This window comes from Canis lupus, chromosome 23 (genome assembly GCF_011100685.1).
Source record: "Canis lupus familiaris isolate Mischka breed German Shepherd chromosome 23, alternate assembly UU_Cfam_GSD_1.0, whole genome shotgun sequence".
In the NCBI taxonomy this organism is placed as follows: domain Eukaryota; kingdom Metazoa; phylum Chordata; class Mammalia; order Carnivora; family Canidae; genus Canis; species Canis lupus.
In genome coordinates, this window is record NC_049244.1 from 48,966,583 (window position 1) to 48,993,186 (window position 26,604).

The following is a 26,604-nucleotide window of genomic DNA, read 5'->3' on the forward strand; positions in this document are numbered from 1 at the left end:
TCTTTCAGAAAATAGAAAAACAAAAAATATATAATGCTCCCAACTTGTTTTTTTGTCCCTGGCATAATCTTAGTCATCAAATGTGACAGGGACATCTGGAGAAAGGAACACTATTGAAAAATCTTACACATGAGAAACCAAAGGAAAATAGCAAAGTGAATCCCAGCAAGTCAGATTTGTTTCAGGAACGTAAGTTGGTTTAATATTTTAAAAATCAATGTAACCCAATACATTTGTCATGACAAATTAAGCAAGAAAAAAAGAATCGTATCATAATCTTATCAGAAGCAGAAAAGGGATTTGACAAAATCAATTATCCATGCATGATAAAAATCTTAGTAAACTAACAATAGAAGCTTCCTTAATTTGATAGTTTCCACAAAAAAATCTTTTTAACAAACATGCGCAACAAATTGTTGACAGCTTTCCTGTTAAGAACAGAGACATAAGAATGCACACTATCATACCACTTCAGCTCGGCATTGTACAGGGGGCCCAGATATTGGGAAGGGATGTATAAAACTGTATTACAGGGGTGCCTGGGTGGCTCAGCTGGTTAAGTGACCGACTGTTGATCTCACCTCAGGTCTTGAGCTCAGGGTGGTTGAGTTTGAGCCTCACACCCACTTAAAAACACAGAAACTGTATTTATAAATACAACTGTGCATGCAGAAAAAAAAAATCTACATATAATCACCAGAATAAGTGGGTTTTAGTGACTGATTACAAGATCAACATTCAAAAACCAATTTCAGAGGTGTGGCTCTTTCAGTGGGTAGCTCAGTCGGTTTTAAGTGCTTGACTCTTGATTTTGGCTCAGATCATGATCTCAGGATCGTGAGATCAAGCCCCTTGCTGGGCTCTGCACTTAGCGGAGAGTCTGCTTGAGATTCTCTCTCCCTCTTTTCTGCCTCTCCCACACTCTTTCAAATAAATCAATCCTTAAAAACAAAACAAAAACCGGTTTCAATTCTGTATGTCAGAGTCATAAGAAAACGAAAAATCTGCTACATAGAATCCAAAAATACCACTAACTGAGAAGTAAATCTTTAAAAACTCTCCTAAAACCCCTACAAAGAAAACACCAAAATACCAAGAAATGTTAAATACCTAAAAAAATGGGATAAATCATGTTCTTGTCTGGTAAGACTCCATACTGTTCATTAAGGCAGCATGGCACTGGTTCCACAAAGACATACAAAAGCATTATAGTAGAACAGAGTCTACAAATCCAGACACTAGATGTAGGACAAAAGCTGCAGAACAAAGAGGAAATGATAAACTTTTCCATAAATAGGGCTTAAATTTTGCATCCTACCTTACTAAACACACACAGAAAATCAACTGCAGATGGGTTAAATATCTAAATGTGAAAGACTAAACACTAAAGTTAAATAAGTATTATCTTCATGACTCTGGGGTAAGGACTTACTAAAGAACAAAAATTACTAACGTAAAAAAAGACATGTGACTACATTAAAGTTGGAAATTTATTTATCAAAGCACAAACATACAGACACAGCTGACAAAGGCTCAGATCAAGAATACACAAGAAGGATAAAAGGAACTCCTTAAAACCTAACAGAAAAACAGGTATTGGCAGTTTATAAAAGAGGCTATCCAAATGAGCAATAAACCTACGAAAAGCGGTTGGCAAATTAAGTCATGATAATGCAAATTAAAACTACCATAAATTAAAACTACTGCAAACCTACCAGCAACCTCAGAACAAAAGATTCCTAAGGGCTGGTGCAGCAACGAGAATTCTCACCTACCACTGGCACTGGAAGAATATAAAGTGGTTCGACAACTTTGGAAAACTATTAGTTATTTACCAAAGTTGATTATATATATGTCTATAAATACATACCTTAATAGCCAGTAGATTCACTCCTAAGTATATATCCATGAAAATACATATAAGTATGTGCATCAAGAAAGTGAATATTGAAGATTACTCATCTCAACATTATAGGTAATAGCCTCAAACTGGAAATAAGAAAATGCCTTTGAGTAGTCGTGTAATAAAATATGGTAAAGAAATAAAATAAATTTCAGCTAAAAGCAATAATGTGGATGAAATCCACAATATTAAGTCAAAGAATCCAGAACTCCATCGTCCCCTTCAAAAACATCCCCCATATCCTGTGTGAGTTCATGTAAAGTTCATGAAATAGACAAAATTAAGTTGAACTCTTTATATATAGAAATGTACGCTTATATGGTAAAACAATCAAGAAAAACTCAAGAGATTACCATTAAGGTCAAGATAGAGGTTATCTTTGGGACTGAGGGACAGGGGAGTGCTTGGGAAAGGGTAGGAGGGGGACCTTTTAGGGATACTGGGAATGTTCTTACTTCTTTAAAATGCAGGCTTCACCAGCAGAAGAAAGGAAATAAAGACTGAAACAGAAATAAATGACATAGAAAGTAACAACAACAACAGAACAGCTCCATGAAACCGGGAGCTGGTTCTTTGAAAAAATTAATGAAACGGATAAATTTCTAGCCAGGCTTATCAAAAAGAAAAAAGACCCAAATAAATAAAATCACAAATAAATTATAGAGAAGAAATGACAACCATTGTTACAGAAATACAAACTATTATAAGATAATTTAATGAAAACTATATGTCAACAGATTGTACAACCTGGAAAAAAAAAAACCGGATAAATTCCTAGAAATATATAAACTACAAAACTGAAACAAATAGAAAACTTGAATAGATGGATAATCAGCAAAGAAACGGAATCAGTAATCGGAAATCTCCCAACAAACAAATTCTACCAAACATTTAAATAAGAGTTAATGCCTATACTTCTCAAACATTTCAAAAAATAGAAAAGGAAGGAAAACTACCAAATTCATTCTATGAGGCCAACATTAATTACACTGATACCAAAACCAAAGACATCACAAAAAAAACTACAGGATAATATCCGTGATGAACATGGATGCAAAGGTTCTCAATAAAATACTATCAAACCAAATTCAACAATACTTTAAAAGAATCATTTACCATGATCAAGTGAGATTTACTCCTGCATTGCAAGGGTGGTTCAATATTCGGAAACCAAGGACCATGATATACCATATTAATAAAAGAAAGGACATTAAAACCGTATCATTTCAACAGATGTAGAAAAAAGCATTTGACAAAATATAACATTCATTCATGATTAAAAACCCACAACAAAGTGGGTTTAGAGAGCAGATATCTCAATATAATAAAGGCCATATACACAAAACTCACAGCTAATATTCTTAAAGGGGAAAAGAGAACTTTTCCTCTCCCCTCAGGAACAAAACAGAGATGTCCACTCTCACCACTGTTATTCAACATAGTACCAAAAGTCCTAGCCTCAGCAATCCGACCGCAAAAAGAAATAAAAGGCATCCAAATCAGCAAGGAAGAAGTCAAACATTTCACTATTTGCAAATGACATGATACTCTATATAGAAAACCCAAAAGATACCTCTAAAAAACTGCTAGAATTGATAAATGAATTCAGTAAGGCTGCAGGATACAAAATCAACATACAGAAATCTGTCGCATTTCTATACACCAATAATAAAGCAGCAAAAACAGAAATTAAGGAATCAAAGCCATTGATAACTGCACCAAAAATGGTAAGATACCTAAAGAATAAACCTAACTAAAGAGGTGAAAGACCTGTACTCTGAAAACTAATAAAACAGTGAGGAAAGAAACTGAAGATGACACAAAGAAATGGGAAAACAGGGATCCCTGGGTGGCGCAGCGGTTTGGCGCCTGCCTTTGGCCCAGGGCGCGATCCTGGAGACCCGGGATCGAGTCCCACGTCGGGCTCCCGGTGCATGGAGCCTGCTTCTCCCTCTGCCTGTGTCTCTGCCTCTCTCTCTTTCTCTCTCTGTGACTATCATAAATAAAAAAAAAAAAAAAAAAAAAAAAATTAAAAAAGAAATGGGAAAACATTCCATTCTCATGGATTAGAAGAACAAACATTAAAATGTTTACACGACCCAAAGCAATCTACACATTTAATGCAATCCCTATGAAAATATCATGAGCATTTTTCACAGAGCTAAAACGATCCTAAATTTTGTATGATATTGGCACAAAAACAGATACATTGATCAATGGAACAGAACAGAAAATCCAGAAATTAACCCATAACTATATGGTCAGCTTATCTTTGACAAAGCAGGAAAAGAATATCCAATGGGAAAAAGTCTCTTCAACAAACTGTGTTGGGAAAATTGGACATCAACATGTAGAAGAATGAAAATGGACTACTTTCTTACACCACACAAAAAACAAATTCAAAGCAGATTAAAGTCTAAATGTCAGACTGGAAATCATCAAAATCCTAGAGAACGCAGTCATTAACCTCTTGGACACTGGCTGTAGCAACTTCTTACTAAATAGGTTTCCCAAGGCAAGGGAAACAAAAGGAAAAATAAACTACTGGGTCTTCATCCAATAATTCCTTATCCTATACAGCAAAGGAAAGGAAACAATCACCAAAACTAAAAGGCAACCTTGAAAGTGGGAGAAGATAATTGGAAATGACAAATCTGAAAAGGCTTAGTATCCAAAATATATAAATAACTTATAAAACTCAACGCCCAAAAACCAAATAATTAAAAATGGGCAGAACACACAAATACACATTTTCCAAAGACATACAGATGGCCAACAGACACATGAAAAGAAGCTCATCACCACTCATCATCAGGGAAATACAAATCAAAACTACAATGAAGTATTACCTCAGACCTGTCAGAATGGCTAAAATCAAGAACGCAAGAAACAAAAGGTGCTGGTGAGGATGTGGAAAAAGGAGAACCTTTCTGTACCATTGGTGGGAATGCAAACTGTACAGCCGCTCTGGAAGACAGTATGGTGGTTCCTCAAGAAGTTAAAAAGAGAAACACCCTCGGATCCAGCCACTGCACTAGTAGGTATTTACCCAGAGAATATACAAAAATACTAATTCAAATGGATACACACACCATCCCTCAATGTTTATAGCACTATCTACAACAGCCAAACTACAAAAGCAGCCCAAGTGTCCACTGACTGATGAATGGATAAAGAAAATAGTGCGTATTTTATATGGGGGGGGGGGGGGGATACTACTCGGCCACAAGAAAGGATGAAATCTTGCCATTTGTAAGGACATGGATGAGCTAGAGAGTATTATTGCTAAGTGAAACAAGTCAATCAGAGAAAGGCAAGTACCACATGATTTCACTCATATGTGGATTTTAAGAAACAGACCAAAGAGCCTACAGAAAAAAGAGAAGCAAACCAAGAAACAGACTCTTTAACTACAGAGAACTGATGGTTACCAGAGGAGAGGTGGGGAGGTAAGATGAACAGGTAATGGGGATTAAGGAGTGCACTTGGGATAAGCACCAGATGTCATATGTTAGTGCTGAATTGCTATACTGCACACCTAAAACTAATATGACACCTGTATGTTAACTGTAATCAAATAAATAAATACATATACATACATACATACATACATACTTAAAAAACAAAACCAAACAAAACAGGCTTCAGACCCTACTGTTGACAAGGATTTATTTCCTCGCCTCTTCATGATTCTGCTGTCTGCAAATGGCTAAGACTGGCTCTAAAGTTCAGTTCAGAGAGAGGAAGTCACATCTACTTAGGCTTCAGAGCCCAGCTAGCCTCTGGTTGTCCATCTCTAACATAAATAGTAAGTTGGTTCTAATTGCCACCTAGCTCTATGCTACTAGATAAAAAAGCAACAAAGCTCTATTACATAAAAGCCTGGAGGGGAAGACAGACAAGTCAGTGGTAAAACTACACTACTCCCTAAAATACAAGTAACCTCACTAAATCTAATACAAATTCCGAGATAGATAATTTACAATACTTTTTTATTTAAATATATTATTACTCATATTAAAAGCTACTACAATGCTGATATGGCCCAAATTCTCAAAATTAACTGTATAGATGGCTTAAATAAAACTGAAATATGTAAAGTACACCTTCAACAACCTCTAACAAAGAACTAATCATCAGAATTTGTGGCAATGACTAAAATGTTCTACTTCTGTGCAGTCCAATGTGGTACCCCACCAGCCACATGGGCCTACTGAACATCTGAAATGTACAACTGTGACTAGAGATACTGATTTGTAATTTACTTCAAAATTTAAATTTAAATAGTCACATATGGTTAGCGGGTACCTCACCGGACAGCACAGTTCAAACCACTTTCTATTTTGAGCACTACCTCACAGAGCCCTTCTCTGGGCACGGACTCACAGCCAGTCCTGTGACTCTTGTCAACATGGTCTTGCGCAGGGATGGCTACCAACTAAGTAGTCACTTGCCTAAGACACTGAAACTAGTTTCTCAAAACACTGACTTCATCAAAACCAACTAAAACAAAAAACTTTAAGAACAAAATGAAAGGCAGGGATATGAATATAAGGCACCTATTAGTTTTCTTTCAAAAACACAGGAGTTGCCTTTATAAGATATCCACACTGTCACTAAATTACTTGGATTTGACATTACAGTAATCAGAAGAGTCAATAAACCAACCAAAGTCATTTGAAGAATACAAATGAAGACAAAGACCAGTAAATTCAAAGATTTCAAAATTTTATGTAATTGTAAAACAAGCCTGGAATGAAAAATTATGTCGGAAGGGCCCAGAAAGAGAAAAACATCACAAAGGTATCATTTCCTATCTTTCTAATTAACATTTCATATACTAAACTGAACAGCCAAAGGATTTATCAAATTCAGCACGATGTATTCTTCGGTCTACCTTACAGTAATGAATAAAAATTTTAATGAGGTAGCTTACTTATTATTTTTTTTTTAAAGATTTTTATTTATGAGAGAGAGAGAGAGAGAGAGAGAGAGACAGGCAGAGACACAGGGAGAGAGAGAAGCAGGCTGCCTGCAGGGAGCCTGATGTGGGACTCGATCCCAAGACTCCAGGATCATGCCCTGGGCCAAAGGCAGGCGCTAAACTACTGAGCCACCCACGGATCCCATATGTGCACTAACATTATATATCTAAGTTAGAGTTTTTAAAAATAAAGTAAAATTTACCAGTTCCATCAAGTGTTTTATGGACAGTGACACTGCTTCATCTGATGGTGGATCCATTAACCTACTCAGAAAATAAGCAATTCCACCTAGCCTTAAAATCTGGGGGAAGACAAATATCATTAAACAGATATATTGACATTAACAGTTTAGTCCTGCCTGTCAATCACTTGAATAAAGCATTAAATCCATACATGATTTTTAAGTCACTACTTTGTAAATTACTCACCAGCTCTATATTGATGGTAAAAGTAGCTGGTTAAAATCTCATAAGTTAAGTTGATTACCAATCATCTTCAAAATAAGATTAATTGTATTAGAATATATAGAAGGTGGTGAAAAATGGTGAGTAGTTTATCATGTAGTAACAGTGCACAAAACTAACATTTACTGAACACTTACTATATGCCAGCTACTGTTCTAACAATTTTATATAAGCTTAATTTAAATAACTTGTCAACTAATAGAACTAGCTTGTCAGGGGAGGAGCTGGGATTCAAACACAGGCAGTACAGCTCTAGAGTGTACATGATAAAAAATGTGGTTAATAAACATGTGAAGGAAGTTTAAAACCAGTACTAACCCCTCCCCCCCACCCCCATTCCAGATGATATGGAAGGAACAGGGGCCTATGGCAGGGGAGGGGGCTGGTGTCCCTGAATCTCATGCATGCCCAGAAAGGCCTGGAAACTTCCATTTTGTTGAGGCTTTTGGTTATCACACACACACAAAAACACTAATGCATGGTAATAATTCTTCTTCACAGATTAATATGATACTTTCATCTCTATTAATGTTGAAAATTACAACCCTACCCTCCATTTATTTTAACTCTCCCACCTAATTTACCTTTATTTGTAAACAAAGTTCTTCTAAAGGAGTTCTCAAAATTTCTGGCAGTTGATAGTCATCCAGAAGGCTTGCTCGAAGCCCATTATACAGATGATAGCAATGACCAGGTTGAACTCTTAAAAAATAAATAAATAAGAGGAGCATTACTAATGATTTTCTAGAACTCCAGAGAATAAGTAGGGAAAGTAGCCAATATCTATATTTCAGTAAGCTACACCATAACTTACTTAATACTTCATTTTTATTAATCACATATTCTTTCTCCCCATTTGTTTAATAACCCTAGATCCACTACCCCTATGTCCTAGTTTAAGAAAGAGAAGATTTTCTCCTCCAAACAACTATTTGGTTCCCTATTTCTAACTTACAGATTCCAGATTGCTGCACTTAATAACAGCAGTCTTCTGAGGTTTACTTCTGTCCTGTGAGTATTTTAGGATTTTCTGTAACATATCCTAGCATTATGTAACCTGTCTGTATTATTTAAAAAGCTTTTAAGTATGTGCTTAGTGAACTTTCAGAGGGATGCTGGAAATTTTTTAATTGTTAAGTTTTTCTTTAGTGATGTGAATGGACAATGTTAAGGATAGATGTGCAGGGGTGAGGGTATTCATAAATTTTCAAGCAGAATAAATATTTTATGAGCTCTTGCTGCTACAGAAGGGGAATGCCATTTTCCTATGTTAATAAAAATAAATTCTAAAAATCTTAGCTATTTTTGTCCCAACTCTATAATGATCCATCATTCATTAATATAACATGCCCATAGAAACTAAGAGTGCCTTCACTGAGGACCATATAGTTTGCCCTGGCATTTAAATAATTATCAATCAGGCTTTGCTAAAGAAATTTACACTTATGGACCCTACAAGGAACTATGTTCCATCTGAACTAAAACACTATAATTCTATAGTTAACTTCTATCAAGCTAGCAGGAATGAAAAATTAAATGAAATATAATACTTTAATTTCTCTAATTGTTTTAAGGATAAATCTAAGACTAATATGTTTACTAATCATATTAGAAAAGTGTACCAAACAGTAACTACTTCTTCAATCAGTATCCAGTAGTAGTAAGTCTGAAGGACAAAATCTTAGTCTTGGTAGATCCCGAAATTAAGTTATCCCCCGACAGCTGATTAGAAGAGTACAAATTCTTAGAGTAAGCCATGACTTTGCCTCAAAAGCACCAACTGTATAATCTAAATAAACGGTCTCCGAGTTATAATGGGATAATCTGCAAAGATTACAGGTGAGACAGCTTTACTACATACAAATATAAAACAAAGCACTGATAAAATGATATATAGTTTTCTTCCAAACAAAATGATCTATAAAGTTTTCTTTCAATTCTTCTTTCCTTACTTAAATCAGTATCTGAAGGCTGATGGAATACTTTAGCTCTAAGAGGCAAAAGAACAACTCTCTCCTACAACTCCAGACAAGATCCTACCAGAGTAACAGGTGTGAAAATACTGTGAAGTATGCATTAAAATGAGTAAGTGCAGTTCTCTGAGTTAAGGTAAATCATTTTTCCACCATTAAGAGAGACGTTATTTCTTATGCCTACCACATCAAGGGAGAAAAGGTATGTTCCCTGTGTTTTCACTGGTAACTGAGTGAAAAATCAGTATAGCTGTAAAGTAAAAGACTAGGAGCCCAGACTGGAGCCAGACCAACTTTTAATTTCTTTATACCTTAACTTCCATACCCTTAAAAAGGGCACCATACCATACCTCACTGCACTGCAGTGAGAAGAATGGATATTCAAATATTACTCATTCTCATGATTATTAGTAATATGTGCTTTCAAAAAAGAATACAACATAATTACATATAACAGAGTAAGAATAAATTAAGAATAAAGAATAATTTTACTTAACTAGATGGAAGAATTAAAAGCAGAAGAATCATGAAATAGCAAAGAAATTATGATTAAAAGCACTTTCAGACAAATGTTCCATCTTACCTTCCAGCTCGACCTTTCCTTTGTTTGGCATTAGCTTTACTAACCCACTCAGCAGACATTGTACTGATGTTGTTTTGTGTGTCAAAGTGTGTTTCTTTTATTTTTCCTCCATCTATCACATAAACTACATCATCTATGGTAATGCTGTTTGGAAAATAGATATATTAAATATTAAAAATACATCAAAAGTACATAACCTCTAACAGGCCTACGGATAGGGATTTTATAGCATTTTCTTATTGGTCAAACTGATTTAGCAGTTTGGGATTTTCCCTATTGTTCTCGTATTTACCATTACAGGAATTAAGCAGTTAATTAAGCAGTTGATGCTGCCTCAATAGGCAGCATCATGGAGCTGCAGTGGCAGCTAATTCTATAGATGACATGATAAATTTTTATTTGCCCACAAACTTCACAGCTTACTTAATGACTTTTGTACACCTAGCACTGTGGGCCCCCGTGCCAAGGTTTAGTATCAGCTTCCAGAGCAAAATTTGGACTGTACAGACATATTCGTACTTCCAAATGAATATAAAAAAATTTAAAGGCTATTCACAACTGATTCAAACATGACCCCCAACCAGAAAAAGGTAAAAACAAAATTGACCTCAGCTCCCACACTTCTTTAAGAAGGCTTTAAACAAAAACACTAAAACGGCAATTTGTAAAGAGGGCTAAAACATTATGGGATTAAAAAACAAAAATCAAAACCTATGCTCTCTTCAATGCCATGACTAAATTAAAATGAATTTATGTAAAGAAATTATGAAAAATCTTTTAGAGATAAAAAAGTATAAGGTATATTAACAATCTATGGGACTCAAAACTAACAATTATCAGTAGTTGATATTTAAAACAATCTTTACCTAGTCTCTGCAATATTAGTAGCAATTACTATTTTCCGAACACCAGGAGGAGTTTTTTTAAATACCTGTAAAAACAAATCAAAACCCCAAAAGTACATTAATTTCTAATACATTATTCTTGCAATTAGAAGAATTACTTCACATAATATACTACTGACTTTTTAGCATTCTGTGTTCACTCATTTACATATGCATCTAGTATCTACAGATATATTTTATAGGTATACATCATTTTCAATACTATAGAATTCCCTTCTGGTAACACAAACTAAATCTCCCAGATTCTGGAACCTTATCACAAACAAGATTTCAAATGAAATATTACTTGGGCAACCCAGGTGGCTCAGCGGTTTAGCACCGCCTTCAGCCCAGGGCCTGATCCTGGAGACCTGGGATCGAGTCCCACGTCAGGCTCCTAGCATGGAGCCTGCTTCACCGTCTGCCTTTGTCTCTGCCTCTCTCTCTCTCTGTGTCTTTCATGAATAAATATTTAAAAAATCTTAAAAAAAAATCATTATTTAAATTTACACAATGTTTTTTAACAAAAGCTGAAAGTGGGATCCCTGGGTGGCGCAGCGGTTTAGCGCCTGTCTTTGGCCCAGGGCGCAATCCTGGAGACCCGGGATCGAATCCCACATCGGGCTCCCGGTGCATGGAGCCTGCTTCTCCCTCTGCCTGTGTCTCTGCCTCTCTCTCTCTCTCTCTGTGACTATCATAAATAAATAAAAATTTAAAAAAAAAAAAAAAAAGCTGAAAGTATATGTCTTTTTATGTAGTTAAACTTTTGAGAGAGAGAAGAGAGAGTTAGTTTAGCAGTAAGAATTAGGAATTATCCAAAACTATGAGTAAGGGCACCAACCAACCAGGTAAATGCCAAACTCATCAGAATGGATGTCTGGTTATACCATCACATATAAGCTTCTGAGATCAGACTGATTTAAAAAAAAAAAAAAAAGTCTTCAAATACCAAATCCTACAAACAATGGCACCCTTTACAAAGCCAGCCAAGTAGCGATTCTCTCTCTGCCTATGTTTCTGCCTCTTTCTGTCTCTCATGAATCTTAAAAAAAAAAAACAAAAAAAAACAAACAAACAAACAAACAAAAAACCAGGAGCCAAGTAGAAGACAAGACATATAATCAAGTACCACCTGCCTATAATGCAAAGAAATGCATAAATTCATCTCCTCATTTATACAAAACACAAGAGAAAATGTGTTTTCCAATCTAGTCATATAATCTCTAGCAAAGGAAAATGTAATTTACTATTAGGGTGTCAGAGAGGAAGTACTTCCACCCTGGATACTTTTCTGTCTGGTCTTCTGAACGAAGTCTTTTCTCTTTCCTCTTGTCTTCCTTTAGGTATGTACTTTGTATCTAAATAAACTGGCAGGGCCTTACTTGGCCTATGGTATCAGCAGAAAAGATATTAAAAGTCCCTCAATAAAAAACGTCTTTCTCACAACCCTGAGATCACGATCTGAGTCAAAATCAAGAGGTGCCTACACGACTGAACCATCCCAGGCACCTTGTCTTGATATTTTCTTACAAAGGAAGTGGAAAAGGTAGAAGGGAAGATGGATTTTCTTCTGATCCATCTCATCTTACCTGGGCCTACAAACACTGCAGTCCAGAAAACTACCTTGCCTTTGAGAATGTGGTGTTCATTCTAACTAGGGATATTCCTGAATCTGACGAGATAGAACATTCAAAGCCATACTAATATATTATTAATAAAAGAGGAAATCTCATACCTACAAACATACTAATTCTGTTAAATCAAAATCTCAAACATCAAGCTGTAGTATGTCACAGATAACTGAAACCCAAGCTAGTTATTGGTGAAACCAATCTTTAAACTTTTCCCTAGGAGCACCTGGGTGGCTCAGTGGTAGACCATCTGGCTTTGGCTCAGGTTGTGATCCTGGGATCGAGTCCCGCATGAGACTTCTTGCATGAAGCTCCCTGCAGCAAGCCTGCTTCTCCCTATGCCTCTGCCTCTGCACCCCCACCCCCGTGTGTCTCATGAATAAATAAATATTAAAAATAAAAAATAAAAAAAAATTTCCCTAATGTTGACAAAACTATCATCTGTTAATTATCCTCGGTAATTAAAGTTTTTGTCCAATTATACCCCGAAGACTCATTTGCAAAAGTTCTTAAAAAGCTACTTTTGTATAAATTACTACTTGAAAACTCACCTTTAAAAACATAAAAGATAATAAAACACACAACCAGCAGCCCTTAAAGCTCATCTCAGTGTGAAAGACAGAGGTTGAATAAACTTAACAACATACCTGTGTCTGGTTAACTGTAGGCATCAGTGAATGTAGAGGTATAATAAGAAACCTGTCTGAAAATTAAAAAAGAAAATTAAACTTTAAGATATATAGTTGCAGAAAAGCTCCAGCAAACAGACATGGAAAAATGAGATGAGATGCTAAGCCACATAATTCTTATATTCCTAGTATAATTAGAGTAACTTTATTCTTTTTATTTTCTTCTTTCCTTAGTGCTCCAACAAATTCTTGCTCACATTTTATGCTGTCAATTTATTTCACATTGATAAGTACATTCCCCAAATTCCTAAAGAATGCTTAAAGTTAGGAATATCTTTTCAAATTGTGATAGAAAAACATCATTAACTCCATTCCCATCACTTAACTGAAGACCAAAAAATTTTCCCTTAATATTAATGTAAGTTTATAGACTCTGGGTGATCCTTATTATTTTAATCAACAGAGAATATGTGAATTTTTAGAGCACATTACTTATGAAATTTCCACGTCCCTTTTTAAGTTAAAAAAATAATGAAACAACACTGGGTAAATATAATGCATTCCAGAAGTGACCCACATTTTTAAACATAATTTCATAGAAATGTAAGAAATCATATTCCTATTTTTAAGTTCCAAAATGAAATAGTCCATTCGTGATTTTAGCCAATAGGATTTGGTATAGTATTAGTGATGAAAATGAGGGAGTGTTAATTAAGGAAGGGTAGATTTCACGTTTAGCTATGGTTAGAAAAAAATGCAACCTGACTTAAATATCTAGCAAGTATCCAAATGACTCAAGATAGCTGTATTTCCCCAGGAGAAAACAAAACAAAACAAAACAAAACAATTTTTCTTCAAAGGAGCTATGATGCTCCCCAACTCTCTAGGACCCTCTGAATAAGGGTTACAAATCTTAAAAAGTAGTAAAAAGTGGTCAAGCAACTGATACTACTAAAAGGATGCTCTGACTTACTTGTCTCTGTGACACAATATGAAATACATCAAATCAGTCAATACTCAAGCCAAAAATATTTACCTTGAATTGGAACCGTAATATGTAACTTCCAGTTTATAAAAAGTACAGGTAAGAAAGGATCAAATGAAATGACACTATAATGATTCAGATTCAGAAAAATCTAGAAAGTATAGGTGGACCTAGTTTTTTCCACAAGTCATTACCAGGAAAGTGAGGAGGGTATGAAAGTGATTATCTAGAGTAAAAGATTTATGTGGTTTACATTTTTCTGTAATTTGAACAAGTTAGCTCTAAAAGACACTTTCCAGGAAAAACTGGAATATAGACTGGGTTACTAGACAATGCTTAAGAGTTAGGTATGATAATGACATTGTAGTTAATAGAAACATTGTGGTTATATACAAAATTTTCTATTTTTATTGATGCATATTTTTTGAGGATAATGTGATATCTGCAATTTACTTTAAAAAGGAAAAAATTAGAATACAAAAATAACTGCTGCACTGAAGTCAATGGAGTATGATACACATGATGACTCTCTAGCTGTCAGTTTAAAATGTTTCATTACAAGTTAAAAAAAAAATCAGCTGCCAGGTAAAACAATGAAAGTAAAAATAATTCCACTGAAGACTATAACTGGGATAAAAATAGTTTATAGTGCTGATATTGTGAACTACAGTAGTTAATGGGAACAAAGTCTATACTCTTAAGAAATAAGATAGTTGTTAAGCATTTGATAAATTGAGTTTTAAGATTCACCTTTCAGTCAGTATAGAGTTAGACCAATTTTTTGCCCCTTCAAAAATGGCTAACAGTGTAACCAAGTATTAATATTAAGGCTAAATTTAAAAAATAAAACTTGAGAAAACATTAAACTTTGGAAAGATTTTCTTTAAAAAGAATTGAGCTGGTAGTGAAAGTATAAAGTAATACTTCCTTCCTTGAGAATTACTAAGTTAGAAAATTAATAATCAATTACAATAATCTATAGTATCACGTCCTTTTCCACATTCCCTCCAAAATTATAGTATTACATTTTGGTATATCTGTATTTTTCTTGGTAAATACATACACATATACTCAAACTTTTTTTTTTAAACTTAAAGTAGATCATACAGTAGCATTTACTTTGGGGGTAAGAGAGGCCAACATTAGAAGGTTCAGCCAAAAAAAAATCCAGTTATTTCAAGAAAAAAAAAAATTGTTTAATCAAGACTATGCTTTTTCTTTAGAGAAACGTTATCACTGACCAGGAAAGAGAAATCAGCATTTCATTACAGAGCAATCAAAGTAATCAAACAAGAACATTTTCCAACTAGAGAATAGTAAATAATTTCAATTTTAATGTAGAGGGCATTACTATAGTGGGATTTAACGAAGAATGAAAAATACAGCTCTACTATTTCAGCCAATAGAATCAGGTAGAAATATTTTTAGTGTTTTTGGAAAATATGTGTCAAAAGCACTTCAATAGATTAAGATTAGAAATTATAATCAGAACTATCAAATACTACAGAGAATATGCTTAATATTTTACTGACTTAAAATAATTATTCCTGAAAATGCTCTGGCTGAATTTTATGGGAGAACAACGGCCTCATGTATTTCTCTAAGAAGAGATTGTTTCTCAAACATGCTACTAAAGCATCAGAATCACCTGACGAATTTCTAAAAACTACAGATGTTTAAGCCACATTCTTAGATTTGGAGTAAGGATAGGGTCTGAGTATTTGAATTTTATTTTTTTTAAAGATTCATTTATTTATTCATGAGAGACACACAGAGAGAGGCAGAGACACAGGCAAAGGAAAAGCAGGCTCCTTGCAGGGAGCCTGATGTGAGACTCAGTCTCAGATCTCGGAATCACGCCCTGAGCCGAAAGCAGACACTCAACCGCTGAGCCAGCCACCCAGGTGTCCCTAAGTATTTGAATTTTAAAGAAGCACCACTAGCAACTCTGTTGTACAGTCCCAGATGAAAAACACTGGGCTAAGGGATAAATTCAGCCTTTTCTGCCCAACTAAATGCAGCAGTGAGTGAAAAAAACAACCTCAAGCTCCCAACATCTTAACTTTAAGGGCTCAGTATTATTAGGCAAATTTAGGAAAAGAGGTAAAATATTCTTATCATCATACCAAATAAAGAACTTTACCATATACCTAACACCTTCATCTTGTGACTCAGAACTTTATTTTTAAAAGAGAAATGAGAGTGAGAGTGAGAGAGAGAGAGGGAAAGAAACAGAGAGATACTCAGCCTGGGCTTAAGATCATCAAGATCCTACAGTGAGGTAGCCTTAGAAGTTAATACAATTAAAAAGAACATAACCATGCTACAAATGATTTAAATGCTATTCTTGAAATTGCAATAAAATAAGTTAGTACCTGATTTAAACATCACTTGTGACATCAAGAGATCATGTAAAGTGCTGATATTGTCCCAGCCTGGTAGAAAGACCAATATTGCACCATCCTGTATGGAGGGGAAATAACCATTACAAAGGATCAAGTAACAAACACCCTAAAAGTAAACTTCTGTGCACACCTGAGTATCCATTAAAATTCTATTAGCTCAGGAAATTTAGTTACTGATTGTAACTAAAGAATACAAGTTCACTTTTTAAAAATAGGATTTATAATCCAAGTATTCCCATTTGTTTAGTCTTTCCTTTAAACAGATCAAATGCCTAAATCTTGGTATTTTGATATTTCTACTTCTAGTGTCAAAGGATTTTCTTCTATATGCTATTTTTAAAAAACATGTAAGAAAATTATTCTTGTTACATTAATAAAATTAAAACTATTTCACCAAAAAAAACAAAAAAACAAAAAACTAACCTCTTCTTCCAAAACAATGTGTCGGATAAGGGCAGCAATCAAATTCAGATCAACTTTATCATCATCTATCATTTCCATAACATCTACAGTACTTGCAGAATATCTATCAAAGTTAAATAGAAAATCATGAAATTACCTAATAGAAGTTTCTTAAGGTCCAACCTGCTATAATATCTTAAAATGAACTCAATCAGCAAATGGGGAAAACATATAGAAAAGAATTACTGGAATAACAACAGTTATGAACAAATTCAAGAGGACAATCTCTGCCTTTTTGTTTTAGTCATTCATCCTCTGGGCTAATTAAAAAACAAAACAAACACCCTACTTACCTTTTTCGCAGTTCCCTTACATAATCTGGCCAGCGTTCTTTATAGATTGCTTCTTTTTCTTCTTTTTCTTGTCTATTTACATGCCCTTGCATGAAACCTCTCTTAAATTGAGACCTTTGTTCTTTTTGTTCTGGAACATATCTAAAATTAAAATATTCTTAAATAGCTTCACTTTTTGGAAACTCTCTGGTTTTAGCAAATATGACATTTTACATTCAAATTTTTCTTTACATTCAAATTTTAAAGAACATTTTCATTATGTTTTCTAGTGAATGCTATTAAATACTTGTTTATTTGCAACTATTCATTAACATACAAAATGAGATAAAATTTTTAGATAAAAATCCTTCTCTACCGAAGTATATAAAACCTTGTAGATCATTAGCAATGGAAATAAAAAAATTTAAGAGTCACTTTTTACACCTTTCAAGTTTGCTCTACAAAATTAACATTAATGTAAGTCCAAAATAATAGTAAATGCCTAGTGGAAGACTCCGATTTTGAATATAGTTTACAAACCTGAGTGCACATAAGAATCCCATAGAGAACTTATAAAATACAGAATCCTGCATCCGATCTCTGATGATTTCGATTCAGTAGGTCTGGTTGGGGTCTGCTATCTAGGAATTTTAATTAGTGCCCCAGGAAATTCAGATAGTTTATAAACCCAAACTTGAGAACTGTTTAATTCTGCTCAGTCCTACTGTCAAAGCTAAACAGCATAGCCAGAATCAGTAGTCAAGTCTCTTATGTGTCAGTCCAGTATCATGTCAGGACTCCGCCATGCTGTGGTGACTGCTAAAAATAGAGGGTGTATCTGCCTAAGAATGCCATCTCCTTTTTTTTTTTTTTTTTTTTTTAAATTTTTATTTATTTATGATAGTCACACAGAGAGAGAGAGAGGCAGAGACATAGTCAGAGGGAGAAGCAGGCTCCATGCACTGGGAGCCTGACGTGGGATTTGATCCCGGGTCTCCAGGATCGCGCCCTGGGCCAAAGGCAGGCGCCAAACCGCTGCGCCACCCAGGGATCCCCAGAATGCCATCTCCTAATGTAAGTGGGTTTGGAGAGGCATGGAGGTGGGAAAAGACCAAAAAAAAAAAAAAAAAGAAAGAAAAAGAAATTAACTGATTTGAACTCCAAAGCCTCTCAGACTTTGCCTACGGGAGAGCACTTAGACGCAACAGGAAACTGGGGAGTGTGGGCTTTAGAATTAAACAGAACTGGACTGAGGTCCTTGGTCTGCCACTGACTACCCTGTGTGGCCTTGAACCAGGTATAAATCTCTGTCCTTTGGTTTGAGAAATTAATACTCTTATAATAATATTGGCATGAAAATAAAAGAAAAATCCAATAAAAGCACAGTGCCTGACACATAGTAGACACCCAAAAAAATGTTAATCCCCTTCCCTATTCAGTACCTGTGACCCAGGATTCCCCTAAGTCTTCGATACATATAGAGGCATCAACTTGAGGTAGGACAACCTGAGACAGAGATTAGTCCTAGTCAGCAGGATGGACCCACAGTTGGCTCCCTTCCCAGCAATTCCAAGAACCAGAGGTAACCTTCAACCCTCCAGCCCAAGTGCCCAATGACAACCCTCTGTATCATCACACTCTGTTTCCTTTCCTCTTCCTTCCCTGTATTGCAGCTCTTTTGTGAAGGGAGAGCTGGGGGCTACTGCCTGAAAACTTCTGTCCCAAGGACTACCCTCTTTCAACTTCCCTCTTACAGCTGACTAGGGGATGAGAAGTGCAAAGACACCATCCTTCTGCCTCAAGAGACCCTTTAGCTACAGTTCCCTGAACATTCTCTGGCTTCTAGGGAGCTTAATAAAGCAATTCATCACTAAGTAACTTTAGAGTACTGTTTCCTGAAACTTCATTTTCACTGCTGTCAAGCTGCCCCCCGTTATTCTATCAGAAAACAATTGGTGCCACAGTAGGAAGTGAGATGAATGGTGGAATCGAAGAAGGAATGCATAATAGAACTTATTGATGACAAAACCAGAGCATGGAAGACCAAGATTCTCTCTTATACTTTCAGTATGTTCTACCCTGACATACATACTTCCCATACTTGCCTTCTCTGAGTTTCACTGCTTTCCTGACTTGCCCAGTCTATCCCTACTATATAATCTCATTCCCAATGTTCTTTACTTCCCGCATAATGGGTCAGTCATACTTTATATGACAGCTTGTGTGTCTCCTTGTCTACAAGTAAGCTCTGAAGAGATGTGCCAAGTCTTTCCTTCTTTATGCTCAGACCCCAGTGCACAGTGCCAAGACATAAAATTTAAGAAGAATCTGTTAAATACATGTTCACACAAAATTCAGCTGACTTTTCTCCATCTAAAATATACTACAGGGTCTTTGTTTTCACCTTCCCATTATCACTTCCTGTTTTTTTCTCTTAACAAGTAGGCTGTGGAATACTGAAAGATCTCATCACAAATGTTTCTACATCTGTCTATTTATTCACGTTTACTACAGGCCAGGCACTGTACTGTGCACTTGGTACAGAGATGAACAGGACAAAATCCTTGACACTGAATAATCTGCAGTCTAGTGCAAGAGAAAAATATAAAGATTTATTACATGACAATATGGTTAGTATTTTGAAAGATGATAAAAAGTGCTATAGGAATTGAGATAAGAAAGCGACTCACTCTGTGAGAAGGAGGAGAAGGCAGTGAAGTTGGGATTTGTTCTTACAGCCCTGAATTTTTATATAAAAAAATGGAAAAGGTAGCATATGTAAGTCTAAAAGGAGAACACAGCATGTAATAAAGCACAAAGTCATGAATGAAAGAGAGTACTGGCTGGCATATTAGGGAACGGTGCATTTAGCATTGGGTAGGCCATGAGGTGCATAAGGCTAGAAAAAAAAGGATGGGGCCAAACTGTAAAGAGCCTCGCAATGACTAGCAAGGGACTAGAACCTGATCCTATGAGCTGTGTTTTCCCAGCCCTTCTCTCATCAAGAAATTCAAATATAATTTGGTTATAGGTCCCTGGAGGAGGCTGCTGATAGCTAATCAATAATTTGGTCATACCAGCTGAGGTATTTGGCAATAGATCATGACAAAGCATAGAGGTCCTTAAGTTTTAAAGGCACTCTCACATGTGACAGTGAAGACCTCAGTGACAACAGAGGAAATATTAGCCCAGGAGAGATAATAAGGACCTTAAGTAGGAGAAATAAATATAAGACAGCAAGTTCAAGGAGAAAGATTTCAGGGTTTGCGTTGTGGGGGCAGGTGAGAGCACAGAATGATTTAGACTACATTAGTTACTAAGCACATAAAGCAGCTAACATAACCTGCTTGATACTAGCTCTTCTGATTCACAGCCTAGACACTGGGTAGAGGATAATACTAGTAACCTCTATTTTTTCCTTTTAAATTTGGATATAACAATTTTAGTTGGGAAAGATGTGAGGTTCAGGGTATCTAAGGTGTTAGAATGCTGCTGAGTATAGGGTTAAATCCCAAATTTAATGTTCAGGAAGAGCTTCACTTCTGAAGCTGTGAAAATATAGAACTATGGTCCTGGAAACAGGACTGCACAGTGAAACCACAACAGACAGAAAAGGCTAATTAAGAACCCTCAAGGGAAATCCTATTTAAAGGGTAGGCAATGGAAGCCAGCAAAGAAGAATAAAAAGCAGGTAAGAGAACCAGAAGAGAGGTTTAAGCGCTAAGGACAAAGGTTCCCAAACTCTGCTGCCCAGGGATATTTAGAAAACTCTGAGGTCTGGCTGCCAGCCCAGAATTTATAATGTAATTAAGGTAGGGAGTGTGAATGGGGCATCTGGATTTTAAAAGGCTCCAGGTGATTTTAATGTGCAACCAAGTTTGGGAATTACCAATTTAAGGACAAACAATGTTGTAGAAGGAAGTGGTTAAAAAAGAGTTTCTGAGACTACAGTCTGACAGTACAAAAGGTTACATATTAGTATTTTTTAACATTTTTATTTCCTAATATTTACTTACCTTATTTTTTCAATTATATCTTCCAAAAGATACTCCACAACCGGAAAGGTAAAACCAGGTATGTGTATCATTGGACAGTTACCTATTATGGCAGACAAAACATAAATCTGTACTCAAATGTTGAAAAAAAAATCAGAAACTGTAAATAGGCCAGTAATGCTTTTCCTAAGCTCAAAAAATGGTCCTGGCACTTTGAGTTCTACCCTATTTTTTCATATAAAGAATTTAATGAGAACTAGCAGTCCACTCTTCCACTTGCTATCATTCTACTGCTACCACACAGTACACATCCCTCACAGTCCTACAAAGTAACCCAAAATATCAAAGAATAGAGCATTTTATTGGACTCAAAACCCGTTACTGGAAATCTACTTCCTCTCCATCATTAGCCAAGATGGTACCATCAGAACCCAATTTTTATTGAAATTAACTTAAAAAGTACTACTCCTATGTCACCCAGAATCAGGAAGAGAAAAAATAGTTAAAACAAGACCTAATGAAAAATTAAATTGTTCCTACCATTCTAGAATCACTAGTTAAAATAACTGTCTCTAGTGCTTAGTTACTTACGCTACTACTTCTATTTCATACCAAGCAAACAAGCACTAGACATGGTAAACAAAGATCAACACTGCATCACAGATAAAAGTATCTGAAGCGGTATCACAGCTCTGCCTCTGACTTGAAAAAGTTTGAGGGAGTTACTCAATATTAGTTCTGGATACCTCGTAACACACACAGAAAGAAAAGACATACAACTAATTTCATGGGTCTGAGGATCAACTGGGTTGAATATAAGAACACTAAAATACAGCTCTTCTCCATTTCAACCCCCCACCCTGATTTTCCTCTACTTCCCCCATGAGTGTAAGCAAGAGAGGTGTAATTTAAAAACAAATCTATTCTACAGCTAGTCAAATTTAGTTTCAAATCCTCTTACCACTCTTATGCAACCATTATAAGGAATACTGGGAAATAGCTATACAAATGGGAATTATAGCACCTACCTCACAAGGTGTTATGAAGATTAATGAAGACAAAGTGACAAATATAGCACACCTGGCATACTGAAGGTGTTCCCTAAGTGGTATTATTATTATTGGCAAACTGCCACCCTAGTCTGTGAAAGTACATAAAAGCCACGAAACAATCACAAAAAAATTATTCAAACCTGTGCTTTGACTTCAGTGATGCCACCTAATCCGATAGCACCATAAATTTACATGTTTTCATATAACACCTTAAAGATAATGCCACCTTTAAAAAAAATAGGCCCACTTCTCTAATCTGCTGAGACTAGGATAGTCTCAACTATTTAAGACAATTTAAATATTTTTCTGAATACCTAAAAGAATTGCTTAACACTCATTTTAACTACTTTCTACCTAGCAATGTTATTTTTTTTTAGCTTTAAATTCAGTGGCCTTATGACAACTTTCTAAAACAATAATCATAAAATTTACTCACCAAAATATTCTGAAAATTTCTCAGCATTCAAAGTTGCACTCATCAATATTACTTTCAGGTCAGGTCGAAAATTGAGAAGATCTTTAATAACAGTCATTAAAACATCTGATTGCAGATTTCTCTCATGAATTTCATCAAGCACAATATGACTAACACTGGACAAATGCCTAAAACAAAAGTGTGAAGTATGTAACTTAGTACAAAATTTGAAAACTGCATCACTCTACCTTACAACTAATAAAGTCCAATTTAATAATTACATCTCCTGATAATGTTTAACTAAATGTCTGTCCTGAAGTGAAACATACTCACGAGTCTGACTGGAGCCACTGTAGGATGATTCCTGTTGTACAGTATAAGATAGAACCCTGCTTCCTTGGCAACCGGCTGTGAACAGAAGACATGAGTTAACAGTTTTTGGTTTTCTTTACTAACAAATTACTCACTGCCACAAAAATTTAAAAGAAATCTTCAATTTAAAAACTTACAATTTAAACAAAATTTTCAGTTAATTTTTTGGTTCTAGGAATGCCTACTGCAACAGAGTATGTGAAATACCACATTCAAGTGCACTATACATTACTTTCATGATACATGAAATGACACATTTCATGACATAACTTTAATGTCTTTTTAAAGACATAACCATTAACATTCAGATGACAACTTAATACTTAGGGGCCTAAACTCTTGGTTAGTAACTGGAAAGTCAGTTCACTTAAAAGAGGTAAATTGAATCTTAAGCTCCAGAAAAGGACCACAGAAATATGGTGGAGTGAATGGGGGGTAAAAATACCAAAATCAATAAAGTCAGTGTTGGTACCAAAAGATAAAAGACACCAACTCCTTTTGAGTGTAGTGATGGTCTAATGATGTACATCCCGGAAAAAGTAATTTCTCTCATCATTTCATAATGTAAAGTTTATCTTAAAAAGGCAATCCAAACATGAATTTGGATTTTAAAAAGTTGCAAGCCTCCTCTGCTGTAGTTACTTTTAATGTTAATTTTAATTGTAATCAACATTAAAATGGGGGACATATTTCTTTTGAATATCTAACTTCAAAGTTTCACTGAAATCTACCTGTCCACAACAGGTGAACATTCTTTACCTTTGTAGACGAATCTGGTATCCAGTACTGTTACCATTGCCACACGATTCCGCCCTTTCTGCAGCCACTCTTTCTGCAACCTTTAATCAAAATGAAACATATTTACAAAGAAAATAGTTTCCTTTAGGAAAAAATCTTGAACATCCATGAAATCTGAGATTGTTGAAAAAAATGTTCATCAGATTTTCCTGAGTTAAAAAAAGAGAAGCAGATACTAAAATCCCAGGGATTTAAAACTTGTTTCTTAAAAACTGCAGACTACTTCTTAAATTTACTTTTCACTTCTTAGAAAGCCCTCCAAGGCCAATTCTCTCATTATTATTTTCAAAGTGCCTTTCTAGAGCATCCTTTCATTGATTCTTCCTTTCTTTGGACTATTCTATAAGAGTTAATTAAAATCATGGTCTAAGCTTATAATACTTTTGTGTAATTTGAGGGTAAATACATATTGATACTTTTTTTTCCCTCCAGTTTTTTATTGGTTTCTTCTTGGTATAGATTGGTGTTGCTTAATTCCTGGTTCTTGGTTGTGTTCTAAAAGTTATGGATGGCAAAGATGAACTTGGAATTGATGAAATGTTATTATAATCCAATACCGATTTATGTAACTAAAAGTAACCCACAGTCATCTCATAGAACAGTGGATTTATGAGATTAGAAACAGAAAAATCGGCACAATTAAGAAACAATACTTCAGAAGTAAAACTTTCCCATCAGCACCTCTTGTATTCACAGACTTAGATCATTATTTCACTCTTTATTACTTTACCCATTCAAGTACTAATAGATCTTGGAAAAATACACAAAACACAACCTAGTGCACATATCTTCCTACTGTCTATATATTGAAATCCTGTATTACTGAAAATAAGATTGTTTTTAATTTACTTAAATCTAGCTATATAATTGTATTATGACAAAAGTGGTTAATTTTCACTGTTCTTTGATTTTATGTAATTCCTAGGAATAGGACTCTATCAAAAAGATTGCTATTATACTTCTTTAAAACAGTATTTCTTAGAAAAAACAAAACAAAACAAAAAAACAGTATTTCTTAGAAATTAGTTTAAAATGTATACTCTATTCCCTCCAAAACACTGACATAATTGGTAATGCAGTTCCTAACCAGATTCTGTATTAATGAGTTAAAGATAATAAACAGCACCATCATATAACTAAACATAATCATAAACCTTTATAATTGAAATCTGCATATAAAATTATGTAACACTGAAATTAATTTACTATACTCATCATATGCTGCCAGAAACCCAAACAACTTTAAAGAACATATACCCATATATTAACTAAGTCATCTAACTAAACAAAAATGCTGTTTGCACTAAACATGTAATTACAACTGTGAACAGAATTAACTGCTAATTTTTCATGATAAATTCCCTCTTACTGAATAACTGCATTAGAAAAATTTTTAAATGCAACTTAAAATATTGCAATGCTTCCTGCTTTCACCACCACAGTACTCATGTACCGAAAAAACAATCAGAAAGAACCAAAAAATGATACTAAATGAATTAAGTAGTAAAATTTAAAGCATCTATATGGATGGACATTTTTTGGAACTTACAATCCTATAAAAATTTATCAGTTTTCTATTCTTCTAGTTTTATACTACAATTTGTCTGGATTAATAATTGATCTTAAACTCAAACACCTATTATCAGTAAGAGGTCATTTAAACTTTTTGTGTTTACTACCAAGTACTTACTTTCATAACAATATATCCTAAACCCAATTAAGAATCACTACAAACCTTCAAAATGAGTTTATTTCTAGCAAGACTGGGAGAATGGAAAAAAAAATGGGAATTTTAAAAAGTGAGACATTACTTACTGAAATGGCACTAATTCTTCTTGGCTGGGTGCAAACTATCCTGCATGCAGATCCTTTTCCTCTTTCAATGTAGTCATCCAAAATGAACTGAGTAACTTGAGTAGTTTTTCCACAACCAGTTTCACCACTTATTACGGTCACTTGATGGTTATCAATCATATTTACCAATTCCTATTTCAAAATGGAATATAAGTGAAGGATATCACATGGTGAAGAAATTCGATAGTGATCACAATTCTGTAATAACTGAAGTTAATTACTTTTAGCAAACATATTAATGCTTTTAAAATTTAGTTAAATGCAATGCTGGCAGTTTGGATATCTGGGATCTACCAGTTTTCAAGAGAAAACCAGCACTGGGGATCCCTGGGTGGCTCAGCGGTTTAGCACCTGCCTTCTGCTGCCATGATCCTTGAGTCCGGAGATCGAGTCCCACATCAGGCTCCCTGCATGGAGCTTGCTTCTCCCTCTGCTTGTGTCTCTGCCTGTCTCTGTCTCTCCCCACCCCCAGGTGTCTCTCATGAATAAATAAATAAAATCTTAAAAAAAAAAAAAAAAAAGCAGCACCAAATTATAAAACAAAGCCAGGTGTGGTTAAAGAAAAACACACCAACAAGAACAAGAAGAGAAAGCAGGTAAATTTTATGCATAAGAACAAACATTAATTAAAGAGAATGTTGATTGTCAGGCTCCCTGCATGTAATCTGCTTCTCCCTCTGCCTGTGTCTCTGCCTCTCTCTCTCTGTCTCTCTCTCTTGAATAAATAAATAAAATCTTAAAAAAAAGGAGCCACCTGGGTGGCTCAGCGGTTTAGCACCGCCTTCAGCCCAGGGCCTGATCCTAGAGACCCGGGAACGAATCCCACATCAGGCTCCCTGCATGGAATGCTGTTGATATGTAGGGTACTGAATAAAGACAAATCCCAATACTTAATTAACACTAAGGACATTAAGGAGTTATATCATAACTCATACAATATGG

At 35.1% G+C, this 26,604-nt stretch overlaps 1 protein-coding gene across 5 annotated transcripts in view; it reads right to left on the reverse strand.

Annotated features, from left to right (window-relative positions):
• Window positions 1–26,604, reverse strand: part of DHX36 (DEAH-box helicase 36) — a 63,751-nt gene that overhangs the window by 12,274 nt on the left and 24,873 nt on the right. For 4 of the 5 annotated variants that reach the window (XM_038571265.1, XM_038571266.1, XM_038571264.1 and 1 more), the window contains 13 exons: window positions 25,624–25,794; window positions 23,770–23,849; window positions 22,972–23,046; window positions 22,660–22,826; window positions 21,193–21,274; window positions 17,198–17,338; window positions 16,866–16,968; window positions 16,413–16,500; window positions 13,071–13,126; window positions 10,775–10,839; window positions 9,909–10,052; window positions 7,937–8,054; window positions 7,091–7,189 (listed from right to left, as the gene is read on the reverse strand). In XM_038571265.1, coding sequence (XP_038427193.1) covers window positions 7,091–7,189; window positions 7,937–8,054; window positions 9,909–10,052; window positions 10,775–10,839; window positions 13,071–13,126; window positions 16,413–16,500; window positions 16,866–16,968; window positions 17,198–17,338; window positions 21,193–21,274; window positions 22,660–22,826; window positions 22,972–23,046; window positions 23,770–23,849; window positions 25,624–25,794 — 1,389 coding nt within the window. The remainder of the gene's footprint in view (window positions 1–7,090; window positions 7,190–7,936; window positions 8,055–9,908; window positions 10,053–10,774; window positions 10,840–13,070; window positions 13,127–16,412; window positions 16,501–16,865; window positions 16,969–17,197; window positions 17,339–21,192; window positions 21,275–22,659; window positions 22,827–22,971; window positions 23,047–23,769; window positions 23,850–25,623; window positions 25,795–26,604) is intronic. The other variant, XM_038571263.1, reaches the window with a different exon arrangement.